Source organism: Zootoca vivipara, chromosome 1 (genome assembly GCF_963506605.1).
Source record: "Zootoca vivipara chromosome 1, rZooViv1.1, whole genome shotgun sequence".
In the NCBI taxonomy this organism is placed as follows: domain Eukaryota; kingdom Metazoa; phylum Chordata; class Lepidosauria; order Squamata; family Lacertidae; genus Zootoca; species Zootoca vivipara.
In genome coordinates this window covers 78594045-78616306 of record NC_083276.1, presented here as the reverse complement: position 1 = coordinate 78616306, position 22262 = coordinate 78594045, and the positions used below count along the sequence as shown (strand labels likewise).

General features: G+C 44.4%; 1 protein-coding gene and 1 long non-coding RNA gene across 4 annotated transcripts in view; one reads left to right on the top strand and one right to left on the bottom strand.

Annotated features, from left to right (window-relative positions):
• The window catches only part of B4GALNT4 (beta-1,4-N-acetyl-galactosaminyltransferase 4), a 157563-nt gene extending 155116 nt beyond the window's left edge, over positions 1-2447 (top strand). The window contains exon 20 of the mRNA XM_035122823.2: positions 491-2447. Coding sequence (XP_034978714.2) covers positions 491-605 — 115 coding nt within the window. The 3' untranslated portion in view covers positions 606-2447. The remainder of the gene's footprint in view (positions 1-490) is intronic.
• Positions 1-22262, bottom strand: part of LOC118088796 (uncharacterized) — a 65703-nt gene that overhangs the window by 5213 nt on the left and 38228 nt on the right. The gene's annotated exons all lie outside the window — the stretch shown is intronic.

Genomic DNA, 22262 nt, shown 5'->3' with positions numbered 1-22262 from the left:
TCACACACGAAACAAAGACCACCACAGCCAACCACAAATGAACAATCATACCCTAGGCCAGGCATGTCAAACCTGCGGCCCTCCAGATGTTTTGGCCTACAACTCCCATGATCCCTAGCTAGCAGGACCAGTGGTTGGGGAAGATGAGAATCGTAGTCCAAAACATCTGGAGGGCCGCAGGTTTGACATGCCTGCCCTAGGCCAACTCCAACATCTCTCACCACCAAAGGAACACAAGCAAACAGCAGAGAACCTGCACAAGCGATGCTGACAAAAAACCCCACATATATTAAGTAAAATAGAAACATCATCACCCGACCCCACCCATCTTTCCCCCATCTACCTCTTTTCCCCCTTTCTTCCCAATGTCTCAACAAATGAAACTGATTTGTAAAAATGTTATGAGAGACAGATGTTTAGTTGGAGGACTAAATGACCTTTCTTTCTCTTGATTTCCTTCTGTTTGGCTTGCTCACACCCATTGCTCCAGGGTGCTTCAGAGCGGGCTGGAGGTGGAACGTTTGCGACTCAGGAACTTTTACCATTACTACCATTCCAAACGTGGCATGTGGAATTCACGCAGCAAGAAGACACCCAAAGACTAAACACCAGCCCTGCCCTCAGCTGATCCTCACTCCTGGTCCTCTTCGGGAGGCAAAGAGGAAGCAGCAGCTGCCATCTTGGCTTTGCTACCTGTGACTCGGCACACTTTCCACACGGCGGCAGGTGCCCTTCTGGATGCAGCATCAGTCACAGGCCCTGTGCAAGGGCTCTCGGGAGTCAAGGGTTTCTACTGAACTATTTAAAGCAAACCATGTTTACTTTGGGATTTTTTTGTGACTTTTCTTAAGGGATCTAATTTCTTAGTCAGAAATTGCATTTATTAACTCAGTAGTACTGAAAGGTCAGGATTCCTGCTGAAAGGGAGAATGGGATGTGCCTTCCAGTATTACTACAGCCAGGAAGGAAGGGAGGTGCTGGGACCGCTACACAAAGCTCATGCAGCTGCCAGGGGAGGATCACGGTTGTTACTTGGCTCATAGTTTTGGCACCTGAAAGCAAAGGAAGAATCTTCATTGTGACAAGTGCTGTTCACTCCTGAGGTGACTGGGCCTCAGCACTATATCATGGTCAAAGTGGGCCCTCAGGAGAGCTCAATGTCCTAAGAGGATTTTTGAGGGAGAGGCTCATGTCAGGTTTGGGAGCGGGGAAGGGTTCCAGTCTTTCTAATTGAATTTTGGATTTCTGGCCCATCTGCATATTTTCTGGATCTGTCTTAGGTAGAGGCAGCCCCAAATCTAGCCCCCTGTGATCTTCCTACACGTACCTGCTGCTTCTGTGACTGATGAAGATCATGCTAGGATGGAGATTAGGGGAAAGAGTTTCAAGAGAAGAGAGGGCACGATCATGAGAGTGCCATTCACTACTCTCTCAGAGCCACTTCAGATGCAATAATCTTGCTAAGGGGACCTTGTGCTTCCTGTTCTTCCACATCTCAGTCTTATCAGAAAGAGAACTTTCACATCTCCCCTGCGCTGGAGTTGCAGAGACTCCCAATGTGAGGACATACTCCAGATAGGAACAGTACAGTTCTCTTTCACACTTCAATGAAATGGCAAAGGGACAGAAAAGTATTGAGGCTCTTCCACTTTCTTTCCCCATCACAACACATTCACATCAGAATTGGCTTGCACCCTTCTCATTCTTCCCTTTCATCCTTCCATCTATTGTTTGAATGTACAAGGAAAGTATTGAGTAGCTCTCTGTGCCATTTGAAGTGGCCACGGAGAGAGTAGGTGAGTTTCTGTATAACCATCATCACTGGAGCAGCCAGGAATTAAGGAGAAACCCTGGGAACCTCTGAGTGCTGTGTTGCTCAGTGAGCCTAAGCTTCCTGTTACTGCCCACTCTTCTCCAGTCACCCAACCAAGCTAATGAGAGAAAGCTGGGTACAAACGTCAAGCTATGAGGTGTGAACACCCACCACCATAAAAGCCCTCATTTGGGGGAGGGGATTGGCTTGCTAGGATGGGCTGAAAGAGTGGACTGGAGGCCCATGCTTTCCTCTAGTCATCATTACTTCCAGAGGAACCCCCCTCCTTTGCCACAAACAGTTGGAGAAGGTTTCACTATCCTCAGGTTCATCTTCACAGGCTGCTGTGGCTGGGTAACAGAAAGGGACTGTGCAGGAATCAAAGGAGGGGAGGGCACAACAATATTTCCAAGCTAATTTCTGTGAAATTATGAGGTAGAAAGCTGTTTTCAGAAAGTTATGTCTGGTTTTGTTTTATTTTTTATTTTTATTGATATTGTTATTAAAAATAAAGTAAATGTCTTGGTTCTGATTATCTCCCAGGTTTCAGTTTTGGTGCTTTGCAAATGCCATCTGGAAAAGGGTTGATTTCCACTGCAAAGATCCTTCCCCTCCCAGCCACGCAATAGTATAGGAAGAGTATTGTGTTGTGACACTACTGGTGCACTCAACCTTTACCTCACCTAGACTATCCCCAGGACGGTCTGACCCTGCAATTGGTGCTGTGCTGAAAACTTCTCCCACTTTGCCCCAAGCATTTTCTATCAGAAATGAGAAAAGAAATTGCATTATGAAATTATCAAAGTCATCTCCCTGGTGTTCTGCATTCTGCAGCCCTTCCAAGTCTGAAAAGCCTGTGACATCCCAGGCTGGGCTTTTCTGTAAGCACAGGAAGATGGGAGGGTTGTCTACCATGCTCCCAGCTTTTAAGTTATTTTTACTTTTAAAGAATTCAGTACATTTTAAAAAATGTATTAGAAACAATGTATTAGAAAAAATGTATTAGAAACAAAGGGAAGAGCGCTTAAATCTAGGAGCTAGGTTGCCAGTCACCCCAGCTTCACGTAACTCCAGGAGAAGAGACCATGGGGAAAATTCATCCCATGGGCCTTTTCAGATCAGGAAGGCTGCAGAGTGTTAGGGAAATACTTAATAGAAAGAAAAACACACCATATTCTTTTCTTCTTTGCAAAGTTATAAATGCATTTTAAAGCACAGTGTGAATGAGGCAGAAAAACAGAAGTCTCTTTTTACAAGGGAAGAAATCTAAAGAAACTGGAGGACATGTTTGAGCAAGCACTACCCAAAACACCTTTACGCTTCAGCCTGGATTTGCCAGCATGGTCACAATGGCATCCATGAGAACTTCTGCTGGCGCCCTCTCCCTTTGCCACGCTGTGTGTGGCATAGCTGCCAAGTTTTCCCTTTTCTCGCGAGGAAGCCTATTCAGCATAATGGAATTTCCCTTAAAAAAGGGATAACTTGGCAGCTATGGTGGGTGGTGAACTGCCCCCACCCCACCTGTGGAAAGTGCAGTGGGGAAAAAGAACGCCACTCATGCGGAGCGTCTGGTTGCGTTAAATGGGGGCAAGAGAAAGGCACATTGTATTCATTCAGTATCTGTAAGAGAAAAACAACTTTCTGAATTTTAGAAAAGGCACTAAGGATGAGAAAGAAATGCCTGAATGCCAAACTGACACTCGCATCCAGATTTCATCAATGCTGCTCTGCCCTGCCACACAGGTTTCACCCTGGTCGGCCACAGCTTGGTGTGGTCACACTGACATGCTTTGGGGCTATATTTAGCTCTAAAGAGAAGGGGGGGGAAGAGGGAAGGCGAGCAGTGCCACTGAGAAAAGGACACGAGAGGCAGGAGGAACTCTGCAGGTACTAGGAAATTTGTTCATTAAGAAAATGTGGCTAAATGCATTTTGGGTTTCTGAACAAAACACACTTGGGGGGTAGGGGGCAACACTATTAGTTTGATTCTGCCATGAGAGAATGTTCCTTTTTGCTAGCTCTAGAGATTCAGCTAAGGCTGTTTGCAATGCAGGCTCTTTCAAGCGTCAAATACATGGATACAGAGCTGATGGCAACTAACTACAGCCTGCTAATCCCTGCAAAGGCATAAGCAGAAGAACAAACTCATGAAAGATGGCACCTCATCTTCTCTGAATAATCATGTCCCTGATTAGTGCTCCCTTTGCATTTTGTTCCAGGAAAGCCAGGCTCTCATTATAGAGGAGCTGACTTCCCTGCATTAATCTTTTCCCATTCTGGCTGGACCTCATAAGGAACGCTGTCTCTGCCACAATAGCCTCACTTAAGGCAAGCCATGAACAAGCAAACCTGCTGGTGCACAGAACTGATTAAGCACAAAGTGCAAGTAGATAAATAGACACTGCTCCGGCGGGAAGGTAAACAGCGTTTCCGTGCACTGCTCTGGTTCGCCGGAAGCAGCTTAGTCATGCTGGCCACATGACTCGGAAGCTGTACGCTGGCTCCCTCGGCTGGTAAAGCGAGATGAGCACCACAACCCCAGAGTCGTCCGCAACTGGAACTAATGGTCAGGGGTCCCTTTACCTTTATGTATGTATTAAAAAGGGGGGGAGTCACAGCACTTTTGCTCCTTACTCACAGGTAAGTCATCTTTTTCAGAAGCTGGGTCTCAACCTCATCACCCCTTGGAGAGGATCTGGTCCAGTTTATACACAAGTTAGCAGGCCTCAAGACTTCCCTCTTGTAATTCATTAGGTCTACAACTATAACAGGAAGAAACTTCCACCTTTCACATATCACTCAAGGCACCACATTTATGCAGTCTCCATGAATCCATTCTTAGTCTCTGGGCAAGGAGGAGTCATAGAGCCCATGCAGTAAATATCATCTTGATAACTCTTCAGTATGTACCTAGCCCTGCAAGGTTAGAGCCACATCTAGAGGCCCATTACACACTGACCCATGCAATTGCATAATACCGATGGCCAGCTGTGCATCAGACAAACTGGAGTGGGTGCTTATGGTGCTGGTTCCAGATTTTGCATAGTATTGGGATCAGGCTGTTTCACCCGATACTATTCCTGACTGCAGTGGTACAATTAAGTATCTCAAACCTTCCATATCCACTCCATTGGACTGATAGGTGCCCACAGCTGAGTTGGGCTAAGCTGAAAAGCCCATGAAACCTGATGGTTTTTGTTCTGTCATTAAAGCTCCATGGGTATGGGCCCAGGGTAGTGGAAGCATGTCTCGTCTCATATGTTCCTCTGAAGACTCTTAAATAATCAGAAGAAGGCATGATATGAGAACCCCACCCTCCTAGGCTAGACAAAGGCATCAATGAACAAGGGCTTCTTGACAGGAGCATCTTCCCTGTGGAAATTCCTTACCTAAAGAGGTCCATCAGACCCACTCACTTGTTATTTTTCATAGGCTGGCATTTTAAAGCTGTCACTTTTACTCCTGGTTTTATCTTGGCTGTTTGAATACAGGGATAGTTGCTTATATTGTTTTAATATAACTATATATTAATTTCTATTTTTGTTGTAAACCTTGGCATGGCTACTAAGTGTGGTCTATATTTTTTTACACAAAAAACAACAACAGGAGTAGTCTGTCACCTGGACTTCTCTAGCTGAGCACCTTCCACTGCAGCACAAAAACAGCTCACCACCACCTTGCTTTGCTTACAAAACACAACAGGTGGATGACCCAGAAGGAAATGAGGAGAGATGCAAAGAAGATATCAGCACTGCCAATATGTGTTGTCATATACAGTACAAAACATTTTCCCATGCAATCAAGATCAGAGGTGGGGCAGAAGATAGATGGGCATCCACCCCTTGATATTTGGGACACCAAGGATTTCTCATTCCCAACTGTTCAACAATAGCAACACCAACAACAAAAGCTTTCCCTACCTCCTCCTAAATCAGGCTGCTGAGATAGCTTGGGAGCTGGGGACAATCAGTTCTGATAGGTAAATGAAATTAGGAATGATTTAATCAACTGCTACGGTACCTACAAATTCCTGGGTTGAAGCAATCCCTAAAGGTAAGGGAGCAGCTAAGCGAGAGCTACGTATGGAGTTTCTTTCCCACCTATCAACTCCACAAGCTGGAGGCATCAGCATAACAGAAGGTGAACTTTTTTCTTTTTTAAAAAAAGTATTTGGCTCTCATTGGTTGTGCTTATTTTCCAAATAAAAATATTAAGCTTCCAATGTCAGTTAGCAAGTCACTGCTAGCTTGCACAGCCTCAACAGGCAGATGATAATAATAATAATAATAATAATAATAATAATAATAATAATAATAATAGAACCAGGTGGCGCTGTGGTTAAACCACTGAGCCTAGGGCTTGCTGATCAGAAGGTCGGCGGTTCGAATCCTTGTGACGGGGTGAGCTCCCGTTGCTTGGTCCAAGCTCCTGCCAACCTAGCAGTTCGAAAGCACGTCAAAATGCAAGTAGATAAATAGGAACCGCTACAGCAGGAAGGTAAACGGCGTTTCCATGTGCTGCTCTGGTTTGCCAGAAGCGGTTTTGTCATGCTGGCCACATGACCTGGAAGCTATACGCCGGCTCCCTCGGCCAATAATGTGAGATGAACGCACAACCCCAGAGTCGGTCATGACTGGACCTAATGGTCAGGGGTCCCTTTACCTTTACCTTAATAATAATAATAATAATAATAATAATAATAATAATAATAAATTTTATGTATACCCCGCCCTTCCCAGTTCAGAAACCGGGCTTAGGGCAGCTAACAACAAATTTAAAACACTTAATTATGATACAACATAAAAACGGCATAAAATACAGTATGCATGAATAACAATAAATTCAAAGTTCAAAAATCAATTGGGGGGGGGGAACCCATCTAATAAACATTAAATGGTAACCAGGGCTAGCTGGCTAAATTAGTCCTACTTGGGCCAGCAAGGAGGCCAGGGGAGAGTTAGTTGTGGGGTCCCAGAGCAGGTAATCTTCATAAAAAGGGGAGGGGGAGGGAAGAGAAGGGGAATAAAAGATCAGGCTAAATTTAAATTGAAGGCCAGGTGGAATAACTCTGTCTTACAGGCCCTGCGGAAGGAGGTTAAATCCTGTAGGGCCCTAGTCTCAGGGGAAAGAGCATTCCACCAGGTCGGAGCCATAACTGAAAAGGCCCTGGTGGAGGATAGTCTGACTTCCTTAGGGCCCGGGACCTCTAAACTATGGTTATTCATGGACCTCCTTAAGGTCCTCTGCTGGGGATACCAGGAGAGGCAGACCCGTAAATAGGAGGGCCCTAAGCCACAAAGGGCTTTAAAGGTCAAAACCAGCACCTTAAACCTGACCCTATACTCCACTGGGAGCCAGTGCAACTGATAAAGCACTGGGTGAATATGCTCCCATGGCAGGGACCCTGTGAGGAGCCGAGCTGCAGCATTCTGCACCTGCTGGAGTTTCTGGGACAGCTTCGAGGGCAGCCCCGCATAGAGCGAATTACAGTAGTCAAGCCTGGAGGTGACCGTTGCATGGATCACTGGGACCAGATCGGGATGGGAAAGGTAAGGGATCAACTGCTTGATGCGGCGAAGGTGGAAAAATGTTGCCTTGGCTGTTGCTGTAACCTGCGCCTCCATGGAAAGGGAGGTGTCAAGGATTACACCCAAACTCTTAACGGAAGGCACTAGCACTAATTGGGCCCCCAGAAGAGAACAGAGTTGGTCCCTCATCCCCATGCCATCCTGACCCAGACAGAGGACCTCTGTCTTCGAAGGATTTGGTTTCAATCGGCTCCCACAAAACCATCCAGCCACAGCTTCCAAGCAACTGGTCAGTGTGTCCAGAGCCAAGTCAGTGTGGCCATCCATCAGCAGATAGAGCTGAGTGCCATCAGCATATTGGTGACAACCCAGCCCAAAGCTCCTGGGCAAGGGGTCGCATAAAGTTGTTAAAAAGCATTGGGGAGAGGATTGCGCCCTGCGGCACTCCACACACCAAGGAGAGGCGCGACCACATCTCCCTCCCTAGCACCACCCTCTGTCCCCGACCAGAGATAAAAGAGCACAGCCATTGTTGGGCTATGCCCTGTATCCCTATGTTGGCGAGGCGGTGGTCCAGAAGATCATGATCGACCATGTCAAAGGCTGCTGACAAATCTAAGAAAATTAGCAGTCCTGACCTGCCTCGATCCAGTTGTCTATGGAGATCATCCATTAGGCGACCAGAGCCGTCTCGGACCCGAAACCAGGATGGAAACCGGACTGAAATGGATCTAAAGCCAATGTTTCCTCCAGAAACCTGCCAAGCTGTTCAGCAACCGCTCTCTCAATTACCTTGCCCAGATACGGAAAATTCAAAACTGGATTCATTTTCTTCCCCTTTCATTGCACAAACACTTCTTCTATGTTCTGCCTCACCCACCAACCCATCACTGCCATAGGTGACTTAGAAAATGATCCCAAAGTCAAAGCATTTCTTTGTTTAAAAACCAACCTAGTACAGAAATTCACCCAAACCTACCCAGTCACACAAACCTTTTCCGTAAAACCTTGGACCCTGCACATTTTCCTGATAATTGAGTTCTCCCTCAAAAAGGTGCTCTGCAGTCACATAGCAGGACATGCGGACAACATGAGCAACATAGCTTGCACATCACGGTAAGTCAAACCACGGCTGATGAGGACCACACAAATATGCTGGTTCCCTTTGAGCTCATGGAAGCTAAAGCAAGCCTAGACTTGCTACAAAACTAGACTATTTAAATTACAGAGTTACAAAATTATTTCAAACAGGCAAGCCCAAAATAAACAGAACTGGTAGTATCTCCACAGTAAAGCATTTGCTTTGAATGCAGAAGGTCCCTTGTTCAGCCCCGGGGCTGCCAGCTTGGTGCTGACCCATGGCATTGTTTCAGCTCCTGCCATTGGGACGGAGATATAGAACTATGCAGGCAAGAACGAGCCGTCTCAGGAATAGTTTCTTATCTAGAGCGATTTTGGCCTTAAATGGAAAGCCTGGACTTTGAAGTCATCTTATTTTACTTGTTATTTGTATTATATTTACTGTTTTTAATTAGGTTTTGTAATTTTGGATTATGCGGAAAGCTTTATCTGAGTGGATGTAGCAACTGAGTAATTTCGTTGTTCCCGCAAGGGGACAATGACAATAAAGATATCTTATCTTATCTTGTTCATAGGTGCTTCTCCAGCTGTGGAATGCCCTCGCTAGCGAGGTGCACCTGTCGCCACCATTAATAACTTCTAGGAGGAATTTGAAAATGTTCCTGTTTACCTAGGCATTTGGTGGTTGAAGAATATTGTTCCTGGCAAGCGCAAGAACACTGGCTGGAACAGTGCTTTGAACTGTACCTGCTTTTAGAATGCTTTTAACTGTACAGTAATTGCTTCCAGAATGGTTTAACTGTTTTGGGTGTGTGGTGTGTGTGTTTGTGTTTTAAGAAATGTGGACCTCTTTGCTGCGCTAGGCTCTATCAGGAGGTAGGGCAGGATATAAATTCAATAAATAGCAATAAAATCCCTGATATCTCTAGGTAGGGCAGAGAAGACTCCCGTCCGAAATCCTGGAGAGCTGCTGCCAGAAAGTGAACAAATGATCTGATTCAATATAAGGCACCGTTTCCTATGCTAAAAAGCAAAAATTAGATATTTGGAGGCCATGGACAACTATACCTTCTCTTTAATTTGGTCTTTGGTTTCCCCACCTCTGTTAAAAATAGTAATACGTAGGGTGTTGCTGAGTTACAGCTTTAATTTTTGGGGGTACTACTGTTCTTTTCATCTTTTGTTGTTTTTAACTGCTGTTTTGGAAGGGCATTTGCCTAAGAATTTTTAAAAAATCATTTTCTTTCTGGGGAAGCCAGAGTGAAACACCCCCCTCAAATATACACATACATATTTGCCTGCTGATGAACAAGCACAGGCCCTAGCTTGACTAAGAGAATCTGAGCATCCCCCTGGGGCCATGAACACCACCCAGTCAGCCACACCCAGCCAGCACACTCTTTCTGGCACACCCAGCCAGCAGTTTCACCATCAAGAACACCTTTCTGAGGTTGTCCAACTCACCACCAGCACATTTAGTTAGGATCCAGTTCTGATAAAGAACCTGGAATCAGAGCCAGTCCTGAGCGATGGGGCAGGATCCACAGCCTGAGAGTAAGCATCCTATGCATGTCTGCTTTGAAGTTAAATCCCACTGAGTTCTCCTTACCCCCAGGTAAGTATCCATTACAGCTTTAGATCCCTAACTGAGAGGGGTGGTCTGCAGTAGATTTTTAGTTTGGGTCAGGAGCTTTCCATTCCCTAATACTATACTGTACTTGTTCACTCTCCACTCACTCTAAGATGTGTTCCCCATCTTTTCAGTCAGGTATTTAAGGTAGCTTGCCTTAACAATAACGATACAGTAAATTCACATAGTTTAAAATCAGAAAACCCATGAACATAGGTAACAGTAAAGCAGCAAACAAGAGAAACAACAGCCAGCACCAACCCTAACACCAATTAAACACAGCTGTTTTTAATTGCTGTTTTGGAGGACCATGTTACAGGTAGGTAGCCGTGTTGGTCTGGATCGAAGTAAAATAAAAAAATTCCTTCAGTAGCACCTTAAAGACCAACTAAGTTTTTATTTTGGTATGAGCTTTCGTGTGCATGCACTGTATCTGAAGAAGTGTGCATGCACACGAAAGCTCATACCAAAATAAAAACTTAGTTGGTCTTTAAGGTGCTACTGAAGGAATTTTTTTATTTTACTTGGAGGACCATGTTAGTATGTTTCATGCATTTCCTCTGTGTGTGTGTGTGTGTGTGTGTGTGTGTGTGTGTGTGTGTGTGTGTTTAATTCATCTTTTATGGTTAACCTCTTTAGGAACTTGGATCCAAATGACAAGCCGTACAGGAAGAAAACTAAATGAATAATTGGTGAAACATAAAGGGTTTTAATGCCCAAGAGGGATTTTACCTTTTGTGTGGAGGACACAGGAAGCAGTGCTACATTACATAACCTCAGAGGACAGAGAAGCTCACATGCTGAAAGGTGTTTCTTCAAGACAGGCTGCTAGATTATGCACCTAGTTGCTAAGAGCAGTCCCATGTAAAATAAATTTCAGTAATCTAGCCAAAAGTTTACCAAGGCATGAATAATGGATGCAACATTCCTCCTGCGGTGAGCCTATATTTGAGGTATCAGATGTAAGTGGTACAAATCTGTCATAGATCTGGTCCAGTGATATCTGGACTTTATTTGAGCCAGTGTGTTCACCAACAGAGAAGCTGCTTTAAAAGCCAGGGTTCGTCCTAGAATGGGGGGGGGGAGGGGAGAACCTTGGAGCACTTTTAATTAACTCTTTTATCAGTTAATGTATCACCACTGGAGTCTGATAAAGTATGCTTTGCCCTCAACATCAACTTCATTGGACTGGTCATGTTGTGCGGGTGCCTGATTATCGTCTTCCAAAGCAACTACTCTATTCCGAACTTAAAAACGGAAAGCGTAATGCTGGTGGTCAACAAGAGAGGTTTAAAGACTGTCTCAAGGCAAATCTAAAAAAAATTGTAGTATAAACACCGACAACTGGGAAACACTGGCCTGCGAGCGCTCCAGTTGGAGAACAGCCTTTACCAAAGGTGACATGGACTTTGAAGACACTCGAACTCAGAATGCAAGGGAGAAACGTGCTAAAGGGAAGGTGCGCTTGGCAAATCCACACCGTGATCAACTCCCGCACGGGACCAATGTCCCCACTGTGGAAGGACATGTGGATTCAGAATTGGCCTCCACAGTCACTTACGGACACATTGTTAAAACCGTGTTTATGGAAGACAATCTTTCTTGGCTACGAGTGATTGAAGAAGAAGGAAGTTAAATAAAACATTAAATGCTCGGTTCCTAAATTAAAATGTACCAGGGCTCAAGCCTACCAATGAATCACAGTATCTGTTTTGGCAGATCTCCCCACTAAACCCAAATGTGTGAGAACTATGTCATAATCCAATGGGAAAAGAAAAGCACTCTGTACATGGTCAGAGGCAGTACTCCCTCCCAAGTGCCAAGTCTGGGTTGTAGAAAACAAACAAGCCTTGTGGTTAAATTCTATTTCTCTGGGCAGAAACGAGAGTACTGACAGATATAATGACTTGCCTAAAACTGCTGTATGGGGGAAATGGGATGTGGAGAATCAAATTCATGACTCCTAAATCCATATACTTCCCATTCTCTTTTGCTGCCACACGGCAGGTTTATTCTTGCTTTCAATCCTGCGCTTTGCATTACAGCTAGGCTAATCTCATCTCTACAAATTGCTGTAAACCTGATTTATGGCAAGCTGACCTGCAATCCGCTCCTGCCCCCTTCTGCACATACAACTGATTCCATGTTCTTCTACTTGGCCTTTTCCACCTCTTTGTAACACAGAGCCAAGGGAGACACTGGAGTCCTCCCATTAGACAATGAACAAACATTTCCGAAGGAGCACTCCTGACCTCCATCTCTCTTTCATGCCAGGACATCAATAAAGTATTAGAAGACACACACACACCCCAGGATTGGCCCTATTGAGTATTTTTCAAGACAACAGCACACACTCACACTACAAAGAACTCATAAGTCACCTACTCTCAGCAGCCAGAAGCATCGTAACTAGAGACTGGAGGGACCTGTCAGGAGTGAACATGGACCACGGGTACCAAACCATATGGAAAACAGCTCTGCTAGAAAAACTTACCAACAAATTGAAATTAGCACAGAGACAAACAAAAGAGGACGTCTTCATCCCGGTGTGTCTCCCCTCTCCCCTTCATTACATACACAGTCCATAACATTAGTGTCTCACATCAAATATAACTGATCTGTAGAAAGGATTCTATTAAAGGATTCTATGGAAAACAGAGATGTTGTATGTACTTTCATAAGCAAATACTTTTTTATATAAAAGCAATTAAAAAAAAAAGGTTGCAGTGCTTTAGCCAGGCCACTGGGTGCCAATGGACAAGTGAGGTGACGATTGTAGCTGGAAAAAATAATAACGAACTCCCTCAGGCTCTCTGTGAGAGTATGAAACAAGACTCAATGTGAGCTTGTTTCCTAGCCCACTTGAGATACAGGCAGGGAGCCTGGGGAAAGATTTGATTAGCCGTCTTCTCCAGAGTCTTCACAGCCATTTCCTAAAGCCAACTTTTAGCCTTTGGAAATGCTGTGGATCCATGGGGCCAACTTTTCAGTGCTATCATTGCTGACCAGGGGTCCCACGAGATTGGCTGCTTTTCTGTGAGTGCATTCTGTAACATGTCATTTATGCAGTAATAGAGCATTAGTAGAGGATTTATACTGGACCGCCACAGTTCTTTTGTTTGTGATACTACCTCGATGTTACTGCATTATTGCCCTTCCGAAAGGCAACTCTTGCAAAATCACTGTGCAACAACCCTTAACAGCGGTCAGAAATTCATGTTAGTAGTATGCAAGAGGTTCAAAGGCAATTTCAGCTCTACTTATGAAAAGGCTTTCCCCAAACCCCTTGCTAATCATGCAATAAGAACTGTGAGGGGAGAGACTCCATCAGGCAAGGCCTCTTTCCACCTGCCTTGCCCCATCCCCTCCAGCCCTGGGACTCCTCATAAGGAAGCTGTGCCTGGAGGAAGAACTGTGAGGGGAGAGACTCCATCAGGCAAGGCCTCTTTCCACCTGCCTTGCCCCATCCCCTCCAGCCCTGGGACTCCTCATAAGGAAGCTGTGCCTGGAGGAAGAACTGTGAGGGGAGAGACTCCATCAGGCAAGGCCTCTTTCCACCTGCCTTGCCTTGCCCCCTCCAGCCCTGGGACTCCTCATAAGGAAGCTGTGCCTGGAGGAAGAACTGTGAGGGGAGAGACTCCATCAGGCAAGGCCTCTTTCCACCTGCCTTGCCCCATCCCCTCCAGCCCTGGGACTCCTCATAAGGAAGCTGTGCCTGGAGGAAGAACTGTGAGGGGAGAGACTCCATCAGGCAAGGCCTCCTTCCACCTGCCTTGCCTCACCCTCCAGTCTCTATTTTTCAATTTGTATTGTTTTGTTTTATGCACTGTGGCTTGCTATTGTTTTATTGATTATTGTTTTGAAATTATTGTAAATTTTAAGAGTGGGTTTCTGTTTAATTTTCATATGCTGATATTATTCTATACTATTGTAATGATTGTTGAACGTTACATTATTTGATTGCTTATTTTAAAGCTATGTTTTATTATCATATTTTTGTATTGCATTAGATAGTTATAAGGTTGTTTTGTATTTCATGAGATTCTGTTTCTTCAGCTTGTAAACCGCTTTGAGTATTGTATGATAGAAAGGCGGTATACAAATTAAAAGTGATGGTGATGATAATAATAACAGGGCTAAACAGCAAGCCTCCACACTCAAGGTCCTCCTTGTGTTAGAATTAGCCAAGAGCGTCTCTGTCTGGAGAAGGTATTTGTCCTTCTTCCAGCATGTGGAGTGGGGCTATTTCTGCATCTCCAAGCACAGTACCACTCTGTCAACGTCGGAGGAGCAAGCAGAGGAAGGATTAGAATATCAAGCACTAGACTTGGCCTGGAAGCTTGAAGTTGGTCAGGGAGTTATGACCTAAACAACAGTATAATCACAATGAAAGGCGAGGGCCAAACTAGGGGTGTTTGGAGAGAAAGAGGTTTAGGATGGATTGATTCCCCTCCCTCCCAGCTACAAGATAGGATCCTGAGGTGCTTTAAGTTGAAGTTGGATGTCAGTTGTAGAAGGCTGGGAGAGAAGAATGATCTTAATTTACAGAAAGCTACACACACACAGCACCAAGAATCCCCAATTTGCTGTTATTATGACAGATCTTGTACAATTCTATTAAACCATAAAACTAGCAAAAGAAAGAAAGAACAACTGAACTACAATTTAATCCTGTAAATTAACAGGGTGTGTGTATGCACACAGAGGAGTGATTGGGGGACAAAAACAAACAAACTACCTACACCAAATATATTTTCTGCCAAGCTTATGTCATGAGGTGGACAACAAGCAGCAGAATAGTCATTCATATGGTGAGTGAAAAAATGGGAGTGTGTTAAAAATAAAAAGACATTTTAAAAAAACGGCCATGTGTTGACCCTCATGTGCCAACTGAGTACACGGGGGGGGGGGGGGATCTGATCTTAACAACCCATTTGTGAGATAATGCCCCTGTCTGGACATAGCCTAGACAATATATTGGTGTTCTTTGATCAAATCTCCTGTCTAATTAAATTTCATTAAAAATCAGGCATGGGATGAGGATGGCAAAATGAGTTGGGACTCCAGAGAGGTCTATCACTTCCACCCCATGCCACTGGGAAGGGGGGAGCAGTTGTCACCCAAAGAGCCGGGTTAGGTTAGGTAGACTGCGCATCAGACTAATGGCAATTGGAGAGGGGGGAAACAAGCATAGCTCTATCTGTATGGAATATGTGTTACCATCTGTTATAGTAACCATATCTATAGTGTACTCCTCCCACAGCAGAGAATTCCTGTTTCTGTGTACATTTGTTTATTTTAGTTTTGGATTTATATCCCACCATTCGCCTCCAAAGGGCCCTAAGAGAAGCTGCCAACATATTGTAACTTATCAGCCCATAAGGCAACCATAAAAGCATAATAAAATTAATCATCCTAAAATACAACAGTTAAAGCAAAATCCTAAAATATCTTCCAAACTTATGAACAGCAGCCATTGCAACAGTTAAAATGAGTCACTACCCACAAAACGCTTGCTGAAATTTAAACAAAAATTTTACAGTTTTTCTGGACATCCGTGGTAAGGAGTTTCTTGGGGAGTTTTATATTGTAAGGTGACACTGTTGAGAAGACCCCGTTCCTCAGGTCCATGCTTCAAACTCCAGACAACGTAATTTGAAGCAAGGGCTGTGGGTTAAACCACAGAGCCTAGGGCTTGCCGATCTGAAGGTCAGCGGTTTGAATCCCCGCGACGGGGTGAGCTCCCGTTGCTTTTTCCCTGCTCCTACCAACCTAGCAGTTCGAAAGCACGCCATAGTGCAAGTAGATAAATAGGTACCGCTCTGGCGGGAAGGTAAACAGCATTTCCGCACGCTGCTCTGGTTCGCTTGCGCGAAGTCCATTGCACTGTTACTACAGGCTAGAAATCGGATCGGTAGGAGCACTTGAGATGTGGTCTGAAGGGAAAGAGAAATAAAAAATACCAGCCGCCAGGAAAACCAGTTATACTATGAGCAAGAGAGTGGAAGTAACTAACCCATTAACCAGAGGCCTTGGAAAAAGTGAGAAAGTGGTGATGGAGAGTAGAATGGTCCTGACCTAACAACCAGAGGCCTTGGAAAAAGTGAGAAAGTGGTGCAACCTCAAGTTATGGACGTGATACTAGGGAGAGGGGCCTTACAGACAGGGGTTGATGATTCTCACGTGAGAAGCCAGATCAATAAATAACCAGGTATAAAATACACTTCCGTGTTGAAGAGAAATATTTCAGGTAATGTCTGAATGTAAGATAAAGAAGGGTAGTGATTAATGGATATCCATGAGGTTATACATATATGCACAATATATAATAAACGTTCTAGAATCAAATAAATAGGGTTAAAGTACTTAAATAATACTCGTATGGTGAATAATAATATGTACAGAAAGCAATTATGACCCGGAAGCTGTATGCCGGCTCCCTTGACCAGTAAAGCAAGATGAGCACTGCAAACCCAGAGTCGTCTGTGACTGGACCTAACGGTCAGGGGTCCCTTTACCTTTACTACAGTATCACCTTCTTTTGCCTCTTGTGCATGTATCAAAACCTCTACATCTGCCCTGTGTTTAGCTCAGAATTCACCAGATTAAACTTAACCAACCATGCACCATCATAATTGTTAATACCGACTTCTGCCACCTAATACCATGGATAATACCAGTGATAAAACACAGACAGCATGTACCCAACCATGTAACACCAGTGGTGGTGTTATTTGACCTTGCACAGCTTTGAAGGATGCTGGTTTTGTCACAGCCAAGTCATCAGCAGAACAATACATTTGCAGGCAGACAGTATGATGGATACAGTAACAGGAGAATGAGGATCATTCAACACAAAGGCAACTTCCTTCAAGTATAGCAGGCCTTCCAAACTCTTGGTACTCTCCCTGCATCACATTCATCAACAGCTTTGCTCTGCATCCTCCTTAGGGCTTTTGCCTGGCTATAATCTGAGTTCCGATATGTTTTTTGCTTGTCTGTACAGAGGGTAGAAAGGAGTGTGTGTGTGTGTAGATACTAGCCTACACTACCAAGATAAAATTCACACTTGCTGCTATACCCACTTGTCTCTGGCCCTACCCACCACTGGTATTTGACGTTCAGAAGGTTGCCCAGAAAAGAATGCAACCCTCAGGCTAAAAAGGGGGTTCCCTATCCCAACCCTAAGGAAATTAATGGAAAAGGAGTAACAAAGGAGGAATTGCAGAAAATGCATATTAAGGGAATTCTCATCAGACACTCCATTGTTCCCAAAAAGAGTAACTATTACTAAATTAAAGTCTGGTTTGTAACCTAGAACCGTCCCAAACCTTCAACCAAGGACTTGGTTCCCTGGGTAGGCAGAGAGCAGAAGTAAAAAAAGAAACATGGCAGTCTTTCATTTAGCAAAGCCAGGGATTAATTAAGGATGGTGCCTTAGGTAAAGAGGGTTAATTGTATCGTATTACAGTCATACCTCGGGTTACAGGTGCTTCAGGTTGCGTCCCGCTCCTAACCTGGAAGTACTCAAATGGGTTACTTCTGAGTTTTGGCACTCGTGCATGCGCAGAAGCGCTAAATCGTGCTTTGCGCATGCACAGAAGCGCCAAATCGTGCAGCGCTGCAGGTTGCGAATGCTGCAGGTTGCAAACGTGCCTCCCGCACGGATCACGTTCGCAACCCGAGCGTCCACTGTACTTAGTTGCTGGAGGGGAATGTAACCCTTAAAATGCAAAGCCAATCTTCAGGTAATGGAAAATCATCATTCCCTGGTTGTAGATTCCACCAGCCTTTGGGTTTCAAATGCTTGAATACCACCAAATCTTGCCATTCAAGACAGATGTGAACTGAACCAAATTTCTCCTACATCCCTATTAGAGCAACTTTAATTATCCCTGGTCACTCCACTCAGTACAGGATGCAAAGTGCCTTTTCCACTGAATATCAAGTCTATGGAACTCCCAGCCAGTGTGTTTGTAGACATTTGTTAAGTTTTTGAGAGGGGACAGGGTTGTTGTTCCACTTTGCTTCGAGACTGGTTTTAAATGTGTTGGTTACAGGTAGGTAGCCGTGTTGGTCTGGGTCGAAAGAAAAAAATTCCTTCAGTAGCACCTTAAAGACCAACAATACCAAAATAAAAACTTAGTTGGTCTTTAAGGTGCTACTGAAGGAATTTTTTTATTTTAAATGTGTTGTCTTTGAACTCTTATCACTCTGCTTATATTGGTCCGCTTTTACTGCCCGATTTGTATTTTTGTTTTATTGCCTCATGAAGAAATTAAAGAAAACCAAACCAAACTAAAACTGACTCAGATAAAGCCCTGGTGCCAGTGTCCCATCTCTACAAAGGCTTATTTCTTAATCCCCACTTCAGAGTTGCCAGATTATCAGTTTGCAGTGGTTATCTCAGAATCTCAACATTATAAGGTTTAGCTCAGACTTCTTGCAGCAAGGTGAGGATAGACAAGGCCTACCTTATTCTCCTTGAATACCATTGCCTGTCTTTCACTCCCAGCAGCACCATCCAGCTTCTGAGGAAATTATGCAGTCCCTATTGCTCCTAATGGCCTCTTCCCCAAACTTGAAACTGTTTCTCCCAATTCATTCACATAGCCTGCAGCTGCTGAAGCTTTCTGGGCCTCACTCTTAAAGAGACAATACAAAAGGTGAGAGGTGACCAGAACTTCCCCTTTACACAGCGTATCATCCCTGGTTCCAGCAGCAAGGCACTGAAAAATCCACTCTTTTTCCATCCAGCACTTTCTCCCACTTCCATGTTCTTGCTTGAGGCCACAAGAGAAGCTTCTATGTACTAATTAAACTGAAGATTGTGCATCACAAGTAGCCCTTGAATTCTTGGACATGTGGCAACTGTACATGCAATGCTGGGGCCAGTGCAACATCACTCCTAGAAATGTCTGTGGTTCAACCACAGTGCAGGCTTCTAAATTACTGAAACTGTGAAGAAACAGATAGACTTCTCTCAGGGTGGAATTAAAGTATGTCTTAGTTCAAAAAGGAAGCCTTGGGGTCTACAAGCCAAGATGGGGATCCTCAAAGTATCCAGTTCTTCATTAGTATATCCAGTGGCAGCTGGTGAAGTGGTGAACTTGGAAGTCATGGTGGCTGTGCAGCATGTCTTTGAATAACAGTTGCTCTGAGGAGCATTAGCAGGAGAAAGGTTGTTGCACTCCTGTAGGCTTCCCACAGGCATCTGGTCAGTGACTAAAAGGGCATTTGTCTGATCCAGCAGAGCTATTCTCAGTGCTTTTTTCCCCTGGGGGGATGCAGGGGGGTGCATACCCCTTAATATTTTGTGAGTCTTTGTACTTGTGTCCATTTATTGTATTCCCTCCCCCATTTGAACTATTAAACACTGATTTTCTTGAGTCAAAATGAGAGTACCCCTAAACATTTTTTTAAAGAAAAAAAGCACTGGCTATTCTCATATTCTTATTGGTGGCCACTGCTGGGCCACCATACTCAGCACCATTACCAGTGGGTTTGAGAGGTGATGATGACAGAGGCCAGATCAATCCTGCGCAGCCACACTGGCATCATGGAGACTGCAAGTCAGCCAGCAGCAGCTAAGAACCCACACAGTGTGACTCTAACAGTTTCCATGTGTTTGCCTTGTCAAGTCCTCTGGCAAGATTACAGGGTTTCCTCCTCCCTCAGTTGCTGCACAGTGGCAGCACAGCACAACACCTCACCCTGCTGAATAGGCTATAAACCTTTTGTGCATTTAACTCATTGCTGGCCCTTTTCCAGAGGTGCTTCAGCATATAGTGATAGGTTATTTACAAAGAAAACAGAAATGTTTCACCTGTACCTGTGCCTTTCTTTCTTTTTCTCATTAAACCAACATGAGCAGCAGGTGCCAGGTTGACAGCCCTGAGGCAGAAGTCTTCTTATTTCAGTTGCAAAACAAAGAGAAAAAACTACCAGCCCTCTCACCTACCCAGAATGCTGTGCTAACGGACCTCCACCAGCAGGACTTGGGAGGCTCTGCCTGGGAAAAATGAGTTCAAGCACATGCTTAGCCTAGTGAAGGGTTTTTGTGCTGCAAACCCCCCAGCTGAAGAGATCGGCACTCTGATTTCACAAAAGCATGTGTTGGAGTTTGGTGAATACGCTGCAGCAGAGTGCAGAAACAAAGAGCCTGGCAAGACTGATGGTTGAAAGGATAAAGAAAGATTAAGGATTATTATTCCTGGCAAAGAATGCCATTCTAAGTGTAGGTTATGCGTGGACAATATGCAGCCAATAAGTTAACACTATCACATGCTTTAAATGGAGGCAGTGAGAGATTTTACTTTCTTGGGCTCCTTGATCACTGCAGATGGTGACAGCAGTCATGAAATTAAAAGATGCCTGCTTCTTGGGAGAAAAGCAATGACAAACCTAGACAGCATCTTAAAAAGCAGAGACATCACCTTGCTGACAAAGGTCCGTATAGTTAAAGCTATGGTTTTCCCAGTAGTGATGTATGGAAGTGAGAGCTGGACCATAAAGAAGGCTGATCGCCGAAGAATTGATGCTTTTGAATTATGGTGCTGGAGGAGACTCTTGAGAGTCCCATGGACTGCAAGAAGATCAAACCTATCCATTCTTAAGGAAATCAGCCCTGTGTGCTCACTGGAAGGACAGATCGTGAAGCTGAGGTTCCAATACTTTGGCCACCTCATGAGAAGAGAAGACTCCCTGGAAAAGAGCCTGATGCTGGGAAAGATTGAGGGCACTAGGAGAAGGGGATGAGATGGTTGGACAGTGTTCTCGAAGCTACGAACATGAGTTTGACCAAACTGCGGGAGGCAGTGCAAGACAGGAGTGCCTGGCGTGCTATGGTCCATGGGGTCACGAAGAGTCAGACACGACTAAACGACTAAACAACAACAACAGGTTGCCCGTATGATTTTTTTTTCTACAGCAGCTCCCAAACAACAACAATCACATGCTTTTAAACATTCTTCCTTTGCTGAGCACCCTGCAAAGAGCAGCACTGGAGAGACCCCACCCCAACCCCAGTGATATATTTTGTTTGAATAAATGCTTGAATGTGAATGTCAACTGCTCTTTTACTGCTCATTTACTCCAGTTCTTTAACTCGGCAGCCAATGGAGGGTAACACCATGCCTTCACATTCTCTAGCTTTTACTTAAAATTACCAAGAAAGTTTGAACCCAGCCTTGGATTCAGGAGGAAGTAAGGCATGTGTAGGCAAGCTAAGGCCCCAAGGCCGGATCCAGCCCAATCACCTTCTAAATCCAGCCTACAGATGGTCAAGGAATCAGCATGTTTTTACATGAGTAGAATGTGTCCTTTTATCTAAAATGCATCTCTGGGCTATTTGTGGGGCATAGAAATTTTTTCATTATTTTTTTCAAAATATAGTCTGGCCGCCCACAAGGTCTGAGGGACAGTGGACCGGCTCCCTGCTGAAAAAGTTTGCTGACCCCTGAATTAGGGTGATAGCAATAGCCTAGGGTAGGCTGTCTATCCAGATGTTGTTGGACTACAACTCCCATCACCACTAACCATTGGCCATGCTAGCTGGGGGTTGATGGCAGTTGGGAGTCCAACAACATCGGGAGAGCACCACATTGGCTACCCCGCCATATCTTGTATTATATGGAGTGTCAGGTTTTGTGACGACCTTCCATGTTTCAGAAGTTATGGGAGGAAATAGTAGTGTCAGAGAAAAGGGTTTTCTGTATCAATGACCCTCTCTCTTAGGCTACTTCAGGAATACCTATTCCTGATCCTTTAATAGTTCAGTGGCAGGAAGGAATTCAGCCCCCTCACCTATCCTATAGCTAAAGCCATTTCCCTCATTCTTGCTGAACCTCAACCTGACATCCAGCTGATTAAAGGCGCCCTTCAAAGCCATGAGATGGCAAGCCCAGATGAAGGAGACAACTATTGTCTCATGAGGCAATTTTTGTGTGCCTGGATGGTAAACGTTATAAATAGCAACACAGAACGAAAGGTGGGCCTCCAGCTGGTACCCATAAGATGATTTATTTCTGAAGTATAGAAGATATAAAAAGCCCAAAGTGTTTTGATAAGAATCTTCCTTAGGGGCAAAAGAAGAAGAATGTATCAGATGTAATTTTTCTTATAAAGGGAAGTCTTACAAAGAGAGACAACATTCTAGAAAAAAGATAAATGAATTGATTTTGTTTGTTTCTTCTACCGTTCAGGAACATAC